Genomic DNA, 15,119 nt, shown 5'->3' with positions numbered 1-15,119 from the left:
AATAAACTTTACTTACACTGTATTTATTATTTAAATTCAGTTTCCTTCTGTTTTGGAATTATACAATCACAGCAAGCAGGCAGCTGCCATTTTGTGGACACGGTTATTAAGGGAAATTGTGAATCACCCCAAAATCTTGTGTATGAACCAGAATGCGGGACCTAATGTCCATGTGCAGTGTCCTACACAATTATAGAGCCTGAGGATTGAAGGGGGAATGTGAGGAGAGCAGTGACATCTAGGAAGTGCTGAATGGAAAGTGAAAGTAATTGACTGCCCCTCCTCTATGCCATGGGCATAGAGGTGGGGCAGGTAATGTTTGATTGACAGTTAAGATATTTAAACACCTTTATAACAGGTATGGATGTTTTAATGAAAATTTTTTTTGGGGTTCCATATTTAATTTGGAAAGGACTTTCATTATGCAATTTTTTATGTGTAGGTGACAGGTCCACTTTAATTGTTTTAAGGGAATGTCAATATAATGTAGTGTTGCCCTGCACTGGTAAAATGGGTGCTTCAGAAACACATCTATAGTTTAAATAAACAAGCTGCTCTGTAGCCATGAGGCAGCCATTCAAGCAGAGGGCACACAGTAGATAACAGATGAGCTATAGTGGTGTTTCTGAAGCAAACACACCAGTTTTACCAGTGCAGGGCAACACTACATTATATGTTCATTACTTTAAATGGAAATTGTCATGGGAAAACATGTTTTTTTTTCCAAAATGTATCAGTTAATAGCAGTGCCAGGCCAACGCGGGCAGGCTGGCCTGGCAAACCTCCCAATACGCGAGGGCGCATACGCGAAAAGACAAGTGTGCATGCGCGAAAAAATACGAGTGCGCATGCGCACTTTCATTTTTCATGCATGCGCACTAGTATTTATCGGCAATGCGCACTCGCGCAAACGCGCACGTCGGCCAGAGCAGGGACCGGACTAGGGGATAGCAGAGGCAGAGAAGGTGCGTGCCTGACGCCCCTCCAGCTTTGCGCCCTAGGCACGTGCCTACTCTGCCTACCCCTAGTTCCGGCCCTGATTAATAGCGCTGCTCCAGCAGAATTCTGCACTAAAATCCATTTCTCAAAAGAGCAAACAGATTTTTTTACATTTAATTTTGAAATCTGACACAGGGCTAGACATAGTCAATTTCCCAGCTGCCCCCAGTCATGTGACTTGTGCTCTGATAAACTTCAGTCACTCTTTACTGCTTGGAGTAATATACCCCCTCCCTTTCTCCCCCAGCAACCTAACAACAGAACAATGGGAAGGTAACCCGATGACAGCTCCCTGATACAAGATCCCTAGTAGATCTAAGAACAGTAAAAAGCCAAGTCCCACTGAGACACATTCAGTTACATTGAGTTGGAGAAACAACAACCTTCCAGAAAGCAGTTCCATCCTAAAGTGCTAGCTCTTTCTGAAAGCACATGACCATGCAAAATGACCTGAGATGGCTGCTTACACACTATTATAAATGATAAAAAATATACAGGAATGAAATTTTACATGGTAGAGTGAATTATTTGCAGTGTAAACAGTGTAATTTAGAAATAAAAACTACACCAAAAAAATCATGACAGAATGCCTTTAAGCCACTTTTATTTTTTGGTGCTACTGCTCCTATAAGCATTGAATGGCTGCCCCCCAAGGCCACTTTAAGCCACTTTTATTTTTTGGTGTTACTGCTCTTATAAGCATTGAATGGCTGCCCCCAAGGCCACACAGCAGCTTGTTTAAATAAACTATAGTAGCGTTTCTGAAGCAAACACACCAGTTTTACCAGTGCAGTTCTAAGGTGTAGAGGTCACTTTAAAGGAGAACTAAACTAAAGTTTAACAGAGAAGTAGGGTAGAAATGTTACATTATGAGGCAGATTTACTAAAGGGTGAAGTGTCCGTCGCTAACAAAAATTCGTCAGAAATCCCATCCACGGGCCAACCCATTTTTATGACTTTTTTGCATACAAGATATGATGTCACTGACATAAGATTGAGGAGGATACAGCTTCATCTCATCAGTTCACCAGGTTTAAGGTGGAGAGAGGTAACGTTCTGTAAAATTCACACTTTAGTATATTTGTGGGGGTAACGATCGTTCGCCTGAGCAAAATTTTGCCTGACGATAGGGCGCGAAACTACACTAGCCATGGTTTCTTTCGCTAGCGAATTGTCCTCTACGCCTGTTTGTATATTGGCGATGTCCCTTCAGATTGGATTTCTTGCGAATTTCCGCTAGCATCACTTTGCCCTTTAGTAAATCTGCCCCAATGACTATCTCAATAATTATGTGCTTCCCACCTTACAGCAACAGTTTGGGCAAGGTTTGCGGTTTGTTCAGAGTCGGTTTGCTGATATGGGAATGGAAGAATGGAAGACTGTTCTGCACAAAGCTCTAAACACAACCCAACTGAAGCCCCATGGGTTGATTGCAACACTAAGTGTAAGCTAGGCCTGATCCCCAACATCACTAATGCTCTTGTGGCCGAACGCAAACAAACCTAATCAACAATGTTTCCACGTCCAGTGGAAAGCCATACCAGCAGCAGTGAGATTTTAGAAAATCAAAGGATGGTCCAACCTCCTAATAAAACCCTGGTTGTCAGAATACAATTTTGGATAGGCAGGTGTCCGGATACTTTTGCCCATATAGTGCAAGCTAACACTCCTTTGCACTTTCCCTTGGATTTTATTCTCCATGTTCACTAGAATAGCCAATTTATACACAGTTGTGTTCAGAATAATAGCAGTTTGACATCAGTAACCTGATCAATCACTTTTTTTGGTAGAAATTATACCTCTACATTGCAAATAATTAATCATTCATTGAGGCTTGTTCCAAATAATAGCAGTGTTCCAAATAATTATAGCTTTTTCCAAATAATAGCAGTGTGGAGTTCAATTAGTGAGCTCATTTATTCTGTAAATAAACAGTTGTCAATTCCAGCCCTTGTTTAAAGAAGGAAGAAGTAAATGTTGTGTCTGCTGGTTTCCAGCAGGAACTCCAATAAACCCCATTTTCAGATGTGCTTTCTGCTTTTCGATTTTTGTTGTGTGTACAGTGGGGACACTGTTTGACTGAGCACCTGGCCTGAGGGGAGAGCGGTGAACTGTTTGCGGCCCTTTTTTTGCTCTTTTGTCTGCTGGTTATAGTGCATTTCTCTCTGAAAATCTGAGTCAAATGGCTCGTTCCAGACATTGTTCAGAAGAACAGCGTACTTAAAGATTAAAAAATTGATTGAAGAGGGGAAAACATATAAAGACATGCAGAAACTAATAGGCTGCTTAGCTAATGATCTTAAATGCTTTAAATGGCAACCAAACCTGAAAGACGTGGAAGAAAACAGGAAAACGACCGTTTGAATGGATAGAAGAATATCCAAAATGGCAAAGACTCCGCCAATTATCAGCTCCAGGAAGATCAAAGAAGGTGTAAAGTTACCTGTGATACTGTTACAATTAGAAGACGACTGTGTGAAGCCAAGCTATCGGCAAGAAGCCCCCGCAAAGTCCCATTGCTGAAAAAAAGACGTGCTGAAGAGCTTACAATTTGCCAAAAAACACACTGACCTGAAGAGAAATGGTGCAACATTTTGTGGACTGATGAAAGCAAGATTGCTCTTTTTGGGTGTAGGGGCTGCAGACAGTTTGTCAGACGACACCCAAACAAACACTGAATTGAGGCCACAGTACATAGTGAAGCCAGTGAAGAATGGTGCCACAAGTAACATGATATGGGGGTGTTTCTCATACTATTGTGTTGGGACTATTTATCACATACCAGGGATCATGGATCAGTTTCAATACATCAAAAAACTTGAAGAGGTCATGTTGCCTTGGTCGAAGAGGAAATGCCTTTGAAATGGGGGTTTCAACAAGACAACAACCCCAAACACACTAGTAAACCAGCAATATCTTGGTTCCAGACCAACAAGATTGATGTTATGGAGTTTATAATTAAAAAAAGGAGAAAAAGGAAAAATCAACACCCACTTAACAACAGTTTTCAATACTACTTGGATGAAAAATCTCCTAACGACCTACTAATTAATTCCGACTATCAGTTTATCACTTGTTGGTTAACTCAATCGATTTTTATTAATCAGTGATTGATTTAGCTGAAATATATATATCCAAAGATAAATTAACAAACCATAAATTCTGTGTATAACAATTTATCAAACTAAAAATGAATAAACAAGAGTGATTACTTATAAAGTGCAAGTGCTTTGTAATGAATTATTTCACTCCAGATCCACTTTCAATTCAGTATATAACTTCATAAATTCATAAAGTGACCAGTTCTCAAAATAATTTAGTATGCCACCAATCCTGTATATAGCTATTTATCTATAGAAAATTAATTAAATAAATTGGAGTGATTAACTATTTCACTCCAAATCTCATTCCAATTCATTTTAAAAATTATTTAATTTATAAAGTGATCAGTGCTGATACGTTGGTATAAAAATATTAAGTTCTATTGATTTTGTATTGCTTCTTGATTAAAAACCAAGAAATTGAAAATAGATAGTTGGGTAAGTTACTCCCATAGAATCAAACTAAATTTTTTTCTAGTCCCTGGGAGTACCACAAAGTGGGAGAAGCCAGAAGCTGAAGGGCTGCGGTCTCAAAATGTATCTTTCCTGTTCTCAATTGTAAGAAGGCTATTATCACCAAAGTAGAAGGAACCAACGCACACCCTTCACCAGATCAGCCCGGTGCACAATCCCAAAGGATCCGGCAGACTCACGTATGTATAGAACAGAAGAGGATCGGCGCACAGGCATTCAAATTGCAGTGTTACCTGCTCGTTTATTGTGCGGACTGTAACGTTTCGGGGTCACGCCCCTTTGTCAAGCTCCTCTTCTGTTCTATACATAAGAAGGCTATTATACCCTACAAAACCGCAAACCCAACAAATCTTGGAAAGAAAAATCGATTAAGGTAAAAGAAAAGAAAAGTTTGTACGCTAAATATACTTTTGCAATCTCCAATCACTCTCCGTTGAATAAGCTTTTTAAAATAAATAATGAGTAAATTCTTGCCCTGACGCGCGTTTGCCAGCAGCTTTATCAAAAGGCAATTATATGTCCCTCTGTCTCTGCGTTTTTTTTTTATAGCCGCATGGTATCCTTCGCATCGGTTTTCATTCTAGTGAGCATCACTTCCATCCTCCTTCACCCCTTGCATACATACTTCCGCCCTTCCATTACGCATGCAGTCGGGGCGTAATCGAGAGCCGAGATGATTACAGTAATGTAGTCAAGGGGAGGCTTTCAATTAGAAAACCCTCCTTATTTCTCCTCGCCGATTCCCCATTCAGCACATCACATCTGCCAATGTGAATCATAGGTACCACCTCTATGACCGCTCCAACTAAATTCATCATTGGCCTTATGAAGGGGAGACCAAATATAGAGGGATCCAAAATATGGGACGAGACACACTAGTTTCTATTTTAATAATATATCTGACCCTAAGGGTTAGGATGATGTTTTTTCTCTTCGATCAGTCTATAGGCTGTAAAGAGATTATTTTCATTTATACCACATGGGGAAACAATATTTTGGTTAAATATCCAATAACTGGGAATTAGAGGTGGCAACTTGGAGCAAGAACTCCTTAAGAGAGAAAGTTATTGAATGTTTAACCTAAATACTGTTTCCCCATGTAGTATAAATTAAAATAATCTCTTTACAGCCTTTATTTAGACTGACCGAAGAGAAAAAAACATAATCCTAACCCTTAGGATCAGATATATGATTAAAATAGAAACTAGTGTGACTCGTCCCATATTTTGAAACCCTCAATATTTGGTCTCCCCCTCATAAAGCCAATGACGAATTTAGTTGGAGCAGTCATAGAGGTGGTACCTATGATTCACATTGGCAGATGTGATGTGCTGTATGGGGAATCGGCGACAAGAAAGATGGAGGGTTTTCTAATTGAAAGCCTCCCTTTGACCGTGTCACTATAATCATCTCGGCTCTTGATTACGCCCCCATTGCATGCGTAATGGAAGGGTGGAAGTATGTATGTAAGGGGTGAAGGAGGGTGGAAGTGAAGCTCAGTAGAACGGAAACCTATGCAAAGGATACCATGCAGCTATAAAAAATGCAGATAAAGACATGTAATTGCCTTTTGATAAAGCTGCTGACGAAACACGCGTCAGGGCAAGAAATTACTTTAGAAGGTTTATTCACCGGAGAGTGATTGGAGATTGCAAAAGCATATTTAGCGTACAAACTTTTCTTGTCTTTTACCTTAATCGATTTTCCTTTCCAAGATCTGTTGGGTTTCCGGTTTTGTAGGGTATAATAGCCTTCTTCCAATTGAAAACAGAAAAGATTAATTTTGAGACCACAGCCCTACAGCTTCTGCCTTCTCCCACTTTGTGGTACTCCGAGGGACTAGATATAATTGAGTTAGACTCTATGGGAGTAACTCCGACAACTATCTATTTTCAATTTTTTGGTTTTTAATCAAGGAGCAACTTAGGATACAAAATCAATAGACCTTAATATTTTTATACCAACTTATCAGCACTGATCACTTGATAAATTAATTAATTTTTAGAATGAATTGAAATGGGATTTGGAGTGAAAATAGTTAATGGAAAAAGCACTTGCACTTTATAAGTAATCCCTCAAATTTATTTAATTAATTTTCTATAGATTAATAGCTATATACAGGATGTCACGATCGCCGCCCGGAGCTCCTAGGACTGTCCCTCTCCGCCGGCGTCGCTCCCAAAATGGCAGCGCCCATGGCCGCCACGTGGGTAGCGGCGCCGGCGCAATGACGTCAGCGCGGGCAGGAGCGCCTGCGCATCGACGTCGGCGGAAAGACGCCAATGACGTCACTATGGCGCCAAATTTGCGCATAAAAGCACAGCCAAGATGCCAGAATGGCGCCCAAGTATAGTATACCTTCCTGGTGTGTATCCTGGGTTTCCTGTGAACTATTTAAGACTGGTTCTTATTCCTAATTGTTATTGACCCCTTGCCTGGATGTTGGATTTTGCTGATTATTCTGCCAGCCCTTGAACGCTTGCCTGGACTCTGACTATCCTTTTGATTAACCCTTTGGACACCGTGACTTTTGATCCCTCTGAGGGCTTCCTCCTAGATCCTGACCTCCTCCCTGGTGGAAGCTCCCTGACATTATACTTGGGCCATGGATCCTACTGGGAAGCTACACCTGATGTCAGATGAGTGCTCCGCGGACTGGCATCCCGCATGGAGGAATATCAAGCCCAGCAGTATCGCATAGGGCAGGCACTGAATACCATTCTCTCTCGTATGCCTCCAGCGCCCCCTGCTTCCCAAACTGCTGTAAATCCTCCCATGGCAGTCGTCTACCGCAGGTTCCTCGTCTGGTGAGCCTCGCATTCCGCCTCCTCCTCGCTTCAGTGGGGACCCACAAGCCTGCAGAGGTTTCGCTACACAGTGCCAGATCCAGTTCAAATTTCAACCCTCGCACTTCCCCAATGAACGTTCCAAGGTGGGGTATGTGATGTCTCGTTTGGTGGGAAAACCGCTTGAGTGAGCAACATCTCTTTGGGAGAAGAATTCTCCACTGACTTTTGATGCTAAGGCTTTTCTTCAAGCATTTCGTACTGTGTTTGATGCCCCGGGTCGGGTTACAAATGCCCCTTCTCGTCTTCTGCAACTCCAGCAGGGAAACCGCAGTGTCAGTGACTATGCTATTGACTTTAGAACTTTGATGGCTGAGACTTCCTGGAATGACGATGCCTATAAGGCCGTAATCTATCAAGGTCTGTCTATTCGAATTAAAGATGATCTTGTCTCCAGGGAGTTCCTTGACCTGCTGGAAGATCTGATTGCACTATCCATTAAGGTAGACACTCATCTCAGAGAGCATCAAGTAGAGAAGGAGCGCAGTAAAAGATTTCAACCCTTGTTGGCACCCCGCTTCCAAAGACCTCTCTTGCATACTCCAGCTACTCAAGCTTCTACTTCTCCCCCGGAGGAACCTATGCAAGTTGGAAGAGCTCGTCTCTCCGAGCAAGAAAGGCTCCGCAGACGGATGGCTTGCCTATGTCTGTATTGTGGCGGACAGTCTCATTTTGCGAACTCTTGTCCGGTGAAGCCCACGAGTTCTGTTCCCCGAGGTATATCTAGGGTAACTCATGTAGGGGGCACTACTCCGAAGTCTCAAGAGAACACTCACAGGTTTCTCCTTCCTTTACAGATTCGTCTGGCCACTAAGACCATTGTCAGCTCAGCTTTCATTGATTCCGGAGCTGCTGGGAACTTCATGGACGCTCTATTTGCCAAATATATGGAAGTTCCCTTATTCCCATTGTCTACTCCTCTTCGTGTCACTGCCATTGACGACAGACCCCTGGAGGCTGAGTTTATTTCTACGACGACTGGGGAATTGCCTGTGCAGGTTGGGACTCATAAAGAAAGATTATTGTTCTTAATTATTTCCTGCCCATCCGTTCCAGTTGTTTTGGGTCTTCCTTGGCTGCGCCTGCATAATCCCACCATTGATTGGTCCGCAGGGCAGATTTCCTGTTGGAGCCCATTTTGCCAGCAGCACTGTCTTCCTGCTGAACCCCTCCAGAGGATTAATATCTCTACGTCTGATCTGAAGACTCTACCCTCCTTCTACAAGGAATTCTCCGATGTTTTCTGTAAGAAGTCTGCAGAATTTCTTCCTCCACATCGACCATACGATTGTGCTTTCAATCTTCTGCCTGGAACCATGACCCCTAGAGGTCGCACCTATCCTCTTTCTCCAGCTGAGACTTCCGCTATGAAAGACTATATTCAGGAGAATCTCCAGCGGGGGGTTTATCCGCCCTTCTACTTCTCCTGCCCGGGCAGGTTTCTTCTGCGTGGAAAAGAATGATGGAGGCCTACGTCCTTGCATTGACTACCGGGGCCTTAATAAAATCACAGTTAAAAACCGGTACCCCTTGCCTCTGATTGCTGAACTCTTTGACCAATTGAAAGGGGCTAAAATTTTCACTAAATTGGATCTCCGTAGGGCGTACAACCTCATCCGGATCATAAGAACTTGGGAGTTCATACACTCTCTCAAGAGACTGAATCCTCGTCAGGCCAGGTGGGCTCTATTCTTCTCCCGTTTCAACTTTGTTCTGACCTTTCGTCCTGGTTCTAAGAACCGGAAAGCCGATGCTCTTTCCCGAAGTTTCTCTCCGGTGGATCGGCTTCCTGTAAGGCCTGAACCAATTATTCCTCCCGCCAAGATTATTGCATCCCTGTTTCCTCAATTTGCCGAACGAATCTTGGCTGGTCAGTCTTCTGCTCCTCTGGATACCCCCATTGGGATGGCGTTTGTTCCCTCCGAGCTACGTCTGCCTATTCTTCAACAGACCCACTGTTCCAAGCAAGCAGGACATCCTGGTCCTGAAAAGACTCTTGAACTCCTTCGATGCCTAGTCTGGTGGCCGACTATCCGAAAAGACGTCAAAGACTTTGTTGCTGCTTGTACCTTTTGTGCCACATCCAAGCCTATCCATTCTCGCCCCAGTGGGTTATTGCAACCATTGCCTATTCCCTCTCGTCCATGGACTCATTTAGCAATGGACTTCATTGTTGAACTTCCTCCCTCTAGTGGAAACACTGTGATCTGGGTTGTGATTGACCGCTTTAGCAAGATGGCCCATTTCATTCCCCTGCGGAAGCTTCCCTCTGCTGTGGAGTTGTCTCAGCTCTTCATCCAGTATATTTTCCGTTGCATGGTTTTCCTGTGGAAGTTGTCTCCGACAGAGGTTCCCAGTTTACAGCTAAGTTTTGGCGTTCCCTGTGCAAAGATCTGGGTATTACTCTCCAGTTCTCCTCCGCTTATCATCCCCAGACAAAAGGAGCAGCTGAACGAGTGAACCAAGCTTTGGAACAGTTCCTAAAGGAACCACATCTCCCTTTGTCAAGATGACTGGTCTGACCTCCTACCGTGGGCGGAATTCACTCATAACAATGCTTGCCACACTTCCACTGGAAGGTCTCCATTCATGTCGGTGTATGGTCAGCATCCTCAAGCCTTCCCACAAGCCTTATCTGACGTCCCGGCTGCAGATGACCATGCAGCCCACATGTCTGCTATCTGGGCTGCAACCAAGTCGAACTTGGAGAAGAGAGCTCTGGTTCACAAGACGTTTGCAGATCGAAGACTTAGACCCTCTCCTCCCTACAAGGTTGGTGATAAAGTCTGGTTGTCTTCCAGGAACCTTCGGGTGAAGTTGCCATCTCCTAAATTGGGTCCGAAGTTTGTGGGTCCATTCTCCATCTCAGAAGTGATCAATCCTGTGTCTGTCAGACTTCAGCTTCCCCCTGAGATGCAAATCCCCAATGTGTTTCAGGTCTCCTTGGTGAAACCCGCTACCTCCAACCGCTTTTCTGTTATCCAGCCTCCCCCTCCTACTATCTCTGTGGATGGTCAACAAGAATATGAGGTGGAAAAGATCCTTGACTACAGAATCTCCATGGGTTCTCTTCAGTACCTTATCAAGTGGAAGGGCTTTGGCCCTGAAAATGCTCCTGGGAAGGACATCCTGATGTTCATGCTCCTCGTCTTGTGAGGGAGTTCCACTCCAAGTTTCCCCAGAAGCCAAGTCCTGGTGGTCCAGTGGCCCCCGGTGGGGGGGGGGTACTGTCACGATCGCCGCCTGGAGCAGTCCTAGGAGCTCCGGGCGGCGTGTCCCTCTCCGCCGGCGTCGCTCCCAAAATGGCGGCGCCCATGGCCGCCAGCGGCGCCAGCGCAATGACGTCAGCGCGGGCAGGAGCGCCTGCGCATCGACGTCGGCTTAAAGAAGCCAAGACGCCAGAATGGCGCCCAAGTATAGTATACCTTCCTGGTGTGTATCCTGGGTTTCCTGTGAACTATTTAAGACTGGTTCTTATTCCTAATTGTTCCTGACCCCTTGCCTGGACTTTGGATTTTGCAGATTATTCTGCCAGCCCTTGAACCCTTGCCTGGACTCTGACTATCCTTTTGATTAACCCTTTGGACACCGCGACTTTTGATCCCTCTGAGGGCTTCCTCCTAGATCCTGACCTCCTCCCTGGTGGGAGCATCCGAGCTCCCTGAAACAGGATTGATGGCATACTAATTTATTTTGAGCACTGGTCACTTTATGAATGAATGAAGTTACCGTATATACTGAATTGAAAATGGATCTGGAGTGAAATAATTCATTGAAAAGCACTTGCACTTTATAAGTAATCACTCTAATTTATTCATTTTTAGTTTCACCGATTAATTGTTATACATAGAATTGACGGTGTGTTAATTTATCTTTGTATATTATATATATATATATATATATATATATATATATATATATATATATATATATATATATATATATATATATATATATATATATATATATATATATATATATATATATTTCAGCTAAATCAATCACTGATTAATAAAAATCAATTGGGTTAGCTAACAAGTGATAAACTTATAGTCAGAAGTAATTAATTGGTCGTTAAGAGATTTTTCATCCAAGTAGCATTGAAAACAGTTGTTAAGTGGGTGTTGGTAATTGAGAGATTAAACAGTCACAAACAAGGTTCTTTTGCTTTTTCTCCTTTTTTAATTATATATTGAACAAATATTCCTTGTATGTCTGAAGAATTTGGGAATTAATTTAAGCAAGAGGAAATAGTGGTGTCTGTGCGACTTGATGTTATGGAGTGGCCAGCCCAATCCCCGGACCATAATCCAGTAGAAAACTTGTGGGGTGACAAAATGCTGCTTCTGAAGCAAAAGCAAGAAATGCAGAAGAATTGTTGAATGTAACAGGTGCCAGAAGTTGGTGGGCTCCATACAACACAGATGTGCAGCAGTTCTCAGAAACACTGCTTATAAAACTTAATATTAGTTCAGTCATTCAAAGGAAAGCAAAATCTTGAAACATTTTTCAGTTTATACAGTGGATGTTTGAGTTTGTAAAGAAGAATGCAGACACTGCTATTTTTTAGAACAGCGTAATATTCCCACTTTCTGTAAAGCAATAAAACAAATTTGATCAATTTTTCTTCAAGTTTTGATATGGAATAGAATGTGCAGTGTTTCCAATGCATTTGTGTGTATGGAAAAAAAAGCTATTAAGGATTATGAGCTTTATTAACTTTTTTAAACAAACTGCTATTATTCTGAAAACAGCTGTATTTCTAAAACTCTACCATATTTAGGCATTACTATTTTTCTTGGGTAAAAAAAAAAAAAACATTTATAACAAGAATACTCAGTAGTGCATATCAAAATAATGATACAACATTCACAATAAATGCATTATGGTTATAAGACCATGAAATGTCGAGCAGGGAATTAAAGAAGTCTGATGTGGTTATGTAAGCAGATCACAGGCAGGGAATGGGGTAACAGTGTGATTGAATGAAATAAACAGGACTTGACAGCAGGCAGATTATGATGCAATGTTATGTCATTGGTCATGGCATAAACAAGCACAAAACACTTCTTACCGTCTGTATCATTGTCCTGGTGCCAGGATGAAAACTGGGGAAGAGGACGGCCGGGCGAGCGGGCAAGAAGTCGTGCAAGGACATGGATGGGAGAAACTGTGAGTTCCCAGTTGGTGATACCAAAGTCTCGCAGGTGGGCACGGGCGTGACTGGAAAGGCCAGCGCGGGTGTCGAAGCCAGCACCACAGAATTCACACCGCATCAGGCTGAATGTACTGGGATCAAAGTTCGCCACTGCAGAGGGGGGAGAGGAGATCACCTGGAATCCTCTACTGCCCAGCACAGCTCTCCCAGCATCCTGCGCTACTCAGCCCAACTCACCCGGCATCCTGCTCTATTCAGCCCAACTCAGCCGGCATCCTGCGCTACTCGGCCCAACTCACTTGGCATCCTGCGCTACTCGGCCCAAGTCACCTGGCATCCTGCACTACTCGGCCCAAGTCACCTGGCAAACTGCGCTACTCGGCCCAACTCATCTGGCAAACTGCGCTATTCGGCCCAACTCACCTGGCAAACTGCGCTACTCGGCCCAACTCACCTGGCAAACTGCGCTACTCGGCCCAACTCACCTGGCAAACTGCGCTACTTGGCCCAACTCACCTGGCAAACTGCGCTACTCGGCCCAACTCACATGGCAAACTGCGCTACTCGGCCCAACTCACCTGGCAAAATGCGCTACTCAGCCCAACTCACGCGGCATCCTGAGCTACTCATCCCAACTCACGCGGCATCCTGAGCTACTCAGCCCAACTCACACGGCATCCTGAGCTACTCAGCCCAACTCACACGGTATCCTGAGCTACTCAGCCCAACTCACACGATATCCTGCGCTACTCAGTCCAACTCACCCGACATCCTGCGCTTCTCGCTCAACTTGCCCAGTTCTACCAACAGTGCTATTAAGCCTATTCAGCTCACCCTATGCTATGATCTATGCTATGCAGCCTAGATCCCACAATATCCTGTGCCAATCCACCAAGCTTTTCTGGCATCCCCTGCTACTCAGCCAGTCACACCTGTCTTCCTAATAACTTAATCTACTACTCAGCTTGGCTTCAATACATCTTGGGCTAATCAACCCATCCCGGTCATTATTTGTTGCCATTTATCCAATCTAACTGGTTCACACAGAATTCTGTTCTGATCAGCCCAGCTTCCCTGGCATTCTGTACTACTGTGTTTGACAACACTGCTGAACAAATCTATCCTGACATCCTGAGCTACTCAGCCCAGCATCATGCAAAAGTTTTACATTAGGATAATGGCACACACTCAAGACAGTGTATGTAAGTGTATATCTTAACTGTGTCCTGCATTAATCATCCTGACTCACCCATTAACCCCATTAACTCATCCATACCACAGCGATCAGTTATTTAGTCCATCATACATGTTCGAAAATTTCGGCTAATGATAATATCTTTGCATTAGCCAACATCTGAAGATATCTATGGGAAACTGTCACTACAATTTCCGGGACATAACTTTCATACAATTGCTGTCTGTCAACTAATACCCAGAACATCATCTGATTTGTTATTTTTCCTACTTTAATCCTACAGTTTTAAAATGGTTATTTTTAGATCATTGCATCAAACCTGAATGATCGATATCTGATGATTCATCATATTAACCAACACTAATATTTGAATGTCTATGGCCAGCTTCAGACAGGAATTAATAATTTTTTTACATCCAGTGGACACAGTTTCACCAACTTGCCAAACCTAACTGCCACACTATTTTATCCAGTCAGACATATAGCATGACTGGTCAAACACCCATCATAAAGCTCTAATCAGCCATAGCCAACCCTGTGTACTGTACCGTACCAAACAGGTATGTGCAGTGCTCTGCATATACAGGCTCTCACTTGCCCAGCTACTCTACATGTAGCTTTCTGAGCTCTATTACCTATCATATGGAGGTACAGTCCCCACCATGTGTATAGCACAGAGATATGTGTGTTCAATTCCACCCATCATAGTGGCTACCATAGTCAAAAACATGCATTGTAACAGCTACAAAGTCCATGAGCCATACCATGCCAAACCTACTATTAGTACATCACTTCAGCCAATAAAGCTACATGTCCAATGCCACCCATCATAGAGGATAACATGATCATAAGCATCCAGTATAAAGCTATCATGTCCTAACGTTTCAATGTCAACATATTTGCTCCATCATAAAAGGTTATATGGTCAGAAGCATCAATCATACAGCTACCAAGTCTATGAGTCATACCATGCTAAACATAATTTTTAATTCCATATTTACCACCTGTAGTGCATTACAGAGCCTGTAGCTGGTACTACTTCATGCCCATCACATACAATGCAGTTTATAACATGGTCTCACTTGCCCTACACCACACAGCTGGACTCATCTAGCTTTCTTACTGCAGAACCATTCGCCTTCAGCATTATACAACTCATCCAAAATGTCATGCCATGCAGATCTAGACTGGATAGGCAGTACTGCTTAACCAACTTTTCTAGTCTAGGCTATTCTACTAACTCCCACTTAGCTAGCAGCAAGTGATATTTAACTCAGTTCCTTGGTATATATAATGATATATTGTAAATTAAGACAATAGTAGGCCTCAAATAAATCATGGAATAA

At 43.1% G+C, this 15,119-nt stretch overlaps 1 protein-coding gene across 6 annotated transcripts in view; it reads right to left on the bottom strand.

Annotated features, from left to right (window-relative positions):
* Positions 1-15,119, bottom strand: part of wiz.S (widely interspaced zinc finger motifs S homeolog) — a 100,493-nt gene that overhangs the window by 50,766 nt on the left and 34,608 nt on the right. For 5 of the 6 annotated variants that reach the window (XM_018254981.2, XM_018254985.2, XM_018254984.2 and 2 more), the window contains one exon: positions 12,495-12,728. The exons of the other annotated variant lie outside the window; for it this stretch is intronic. In XM_018254981.2, the coding sequence (XP_018110470.1) occupies positions 12,495-12,728 (234 nt within the window). The remainder of the gene's footprint in view (positions 1-12,494; positions 12,729-15,119) is intronic. 6 annotated transcript variants of the gene reach the window in all.

The sequence above is a fragment of the Xenopus laevis genome, chromosome 3S (assembly GCF_017654675.1).
Source record: "Xenopus laevis strain J_2021 chromosome 3S, Xenopus_laevis_v10.1, whole genome shotgun sequence".
NCBI lineage: Eukaryota > Metazoa > Chordata > Amphibia > Anura > Pipidae > Xenopus > Xenopus laevis.
This window is presented reverse-complemented; position numbering and strand designations above follow the sequence as displayed.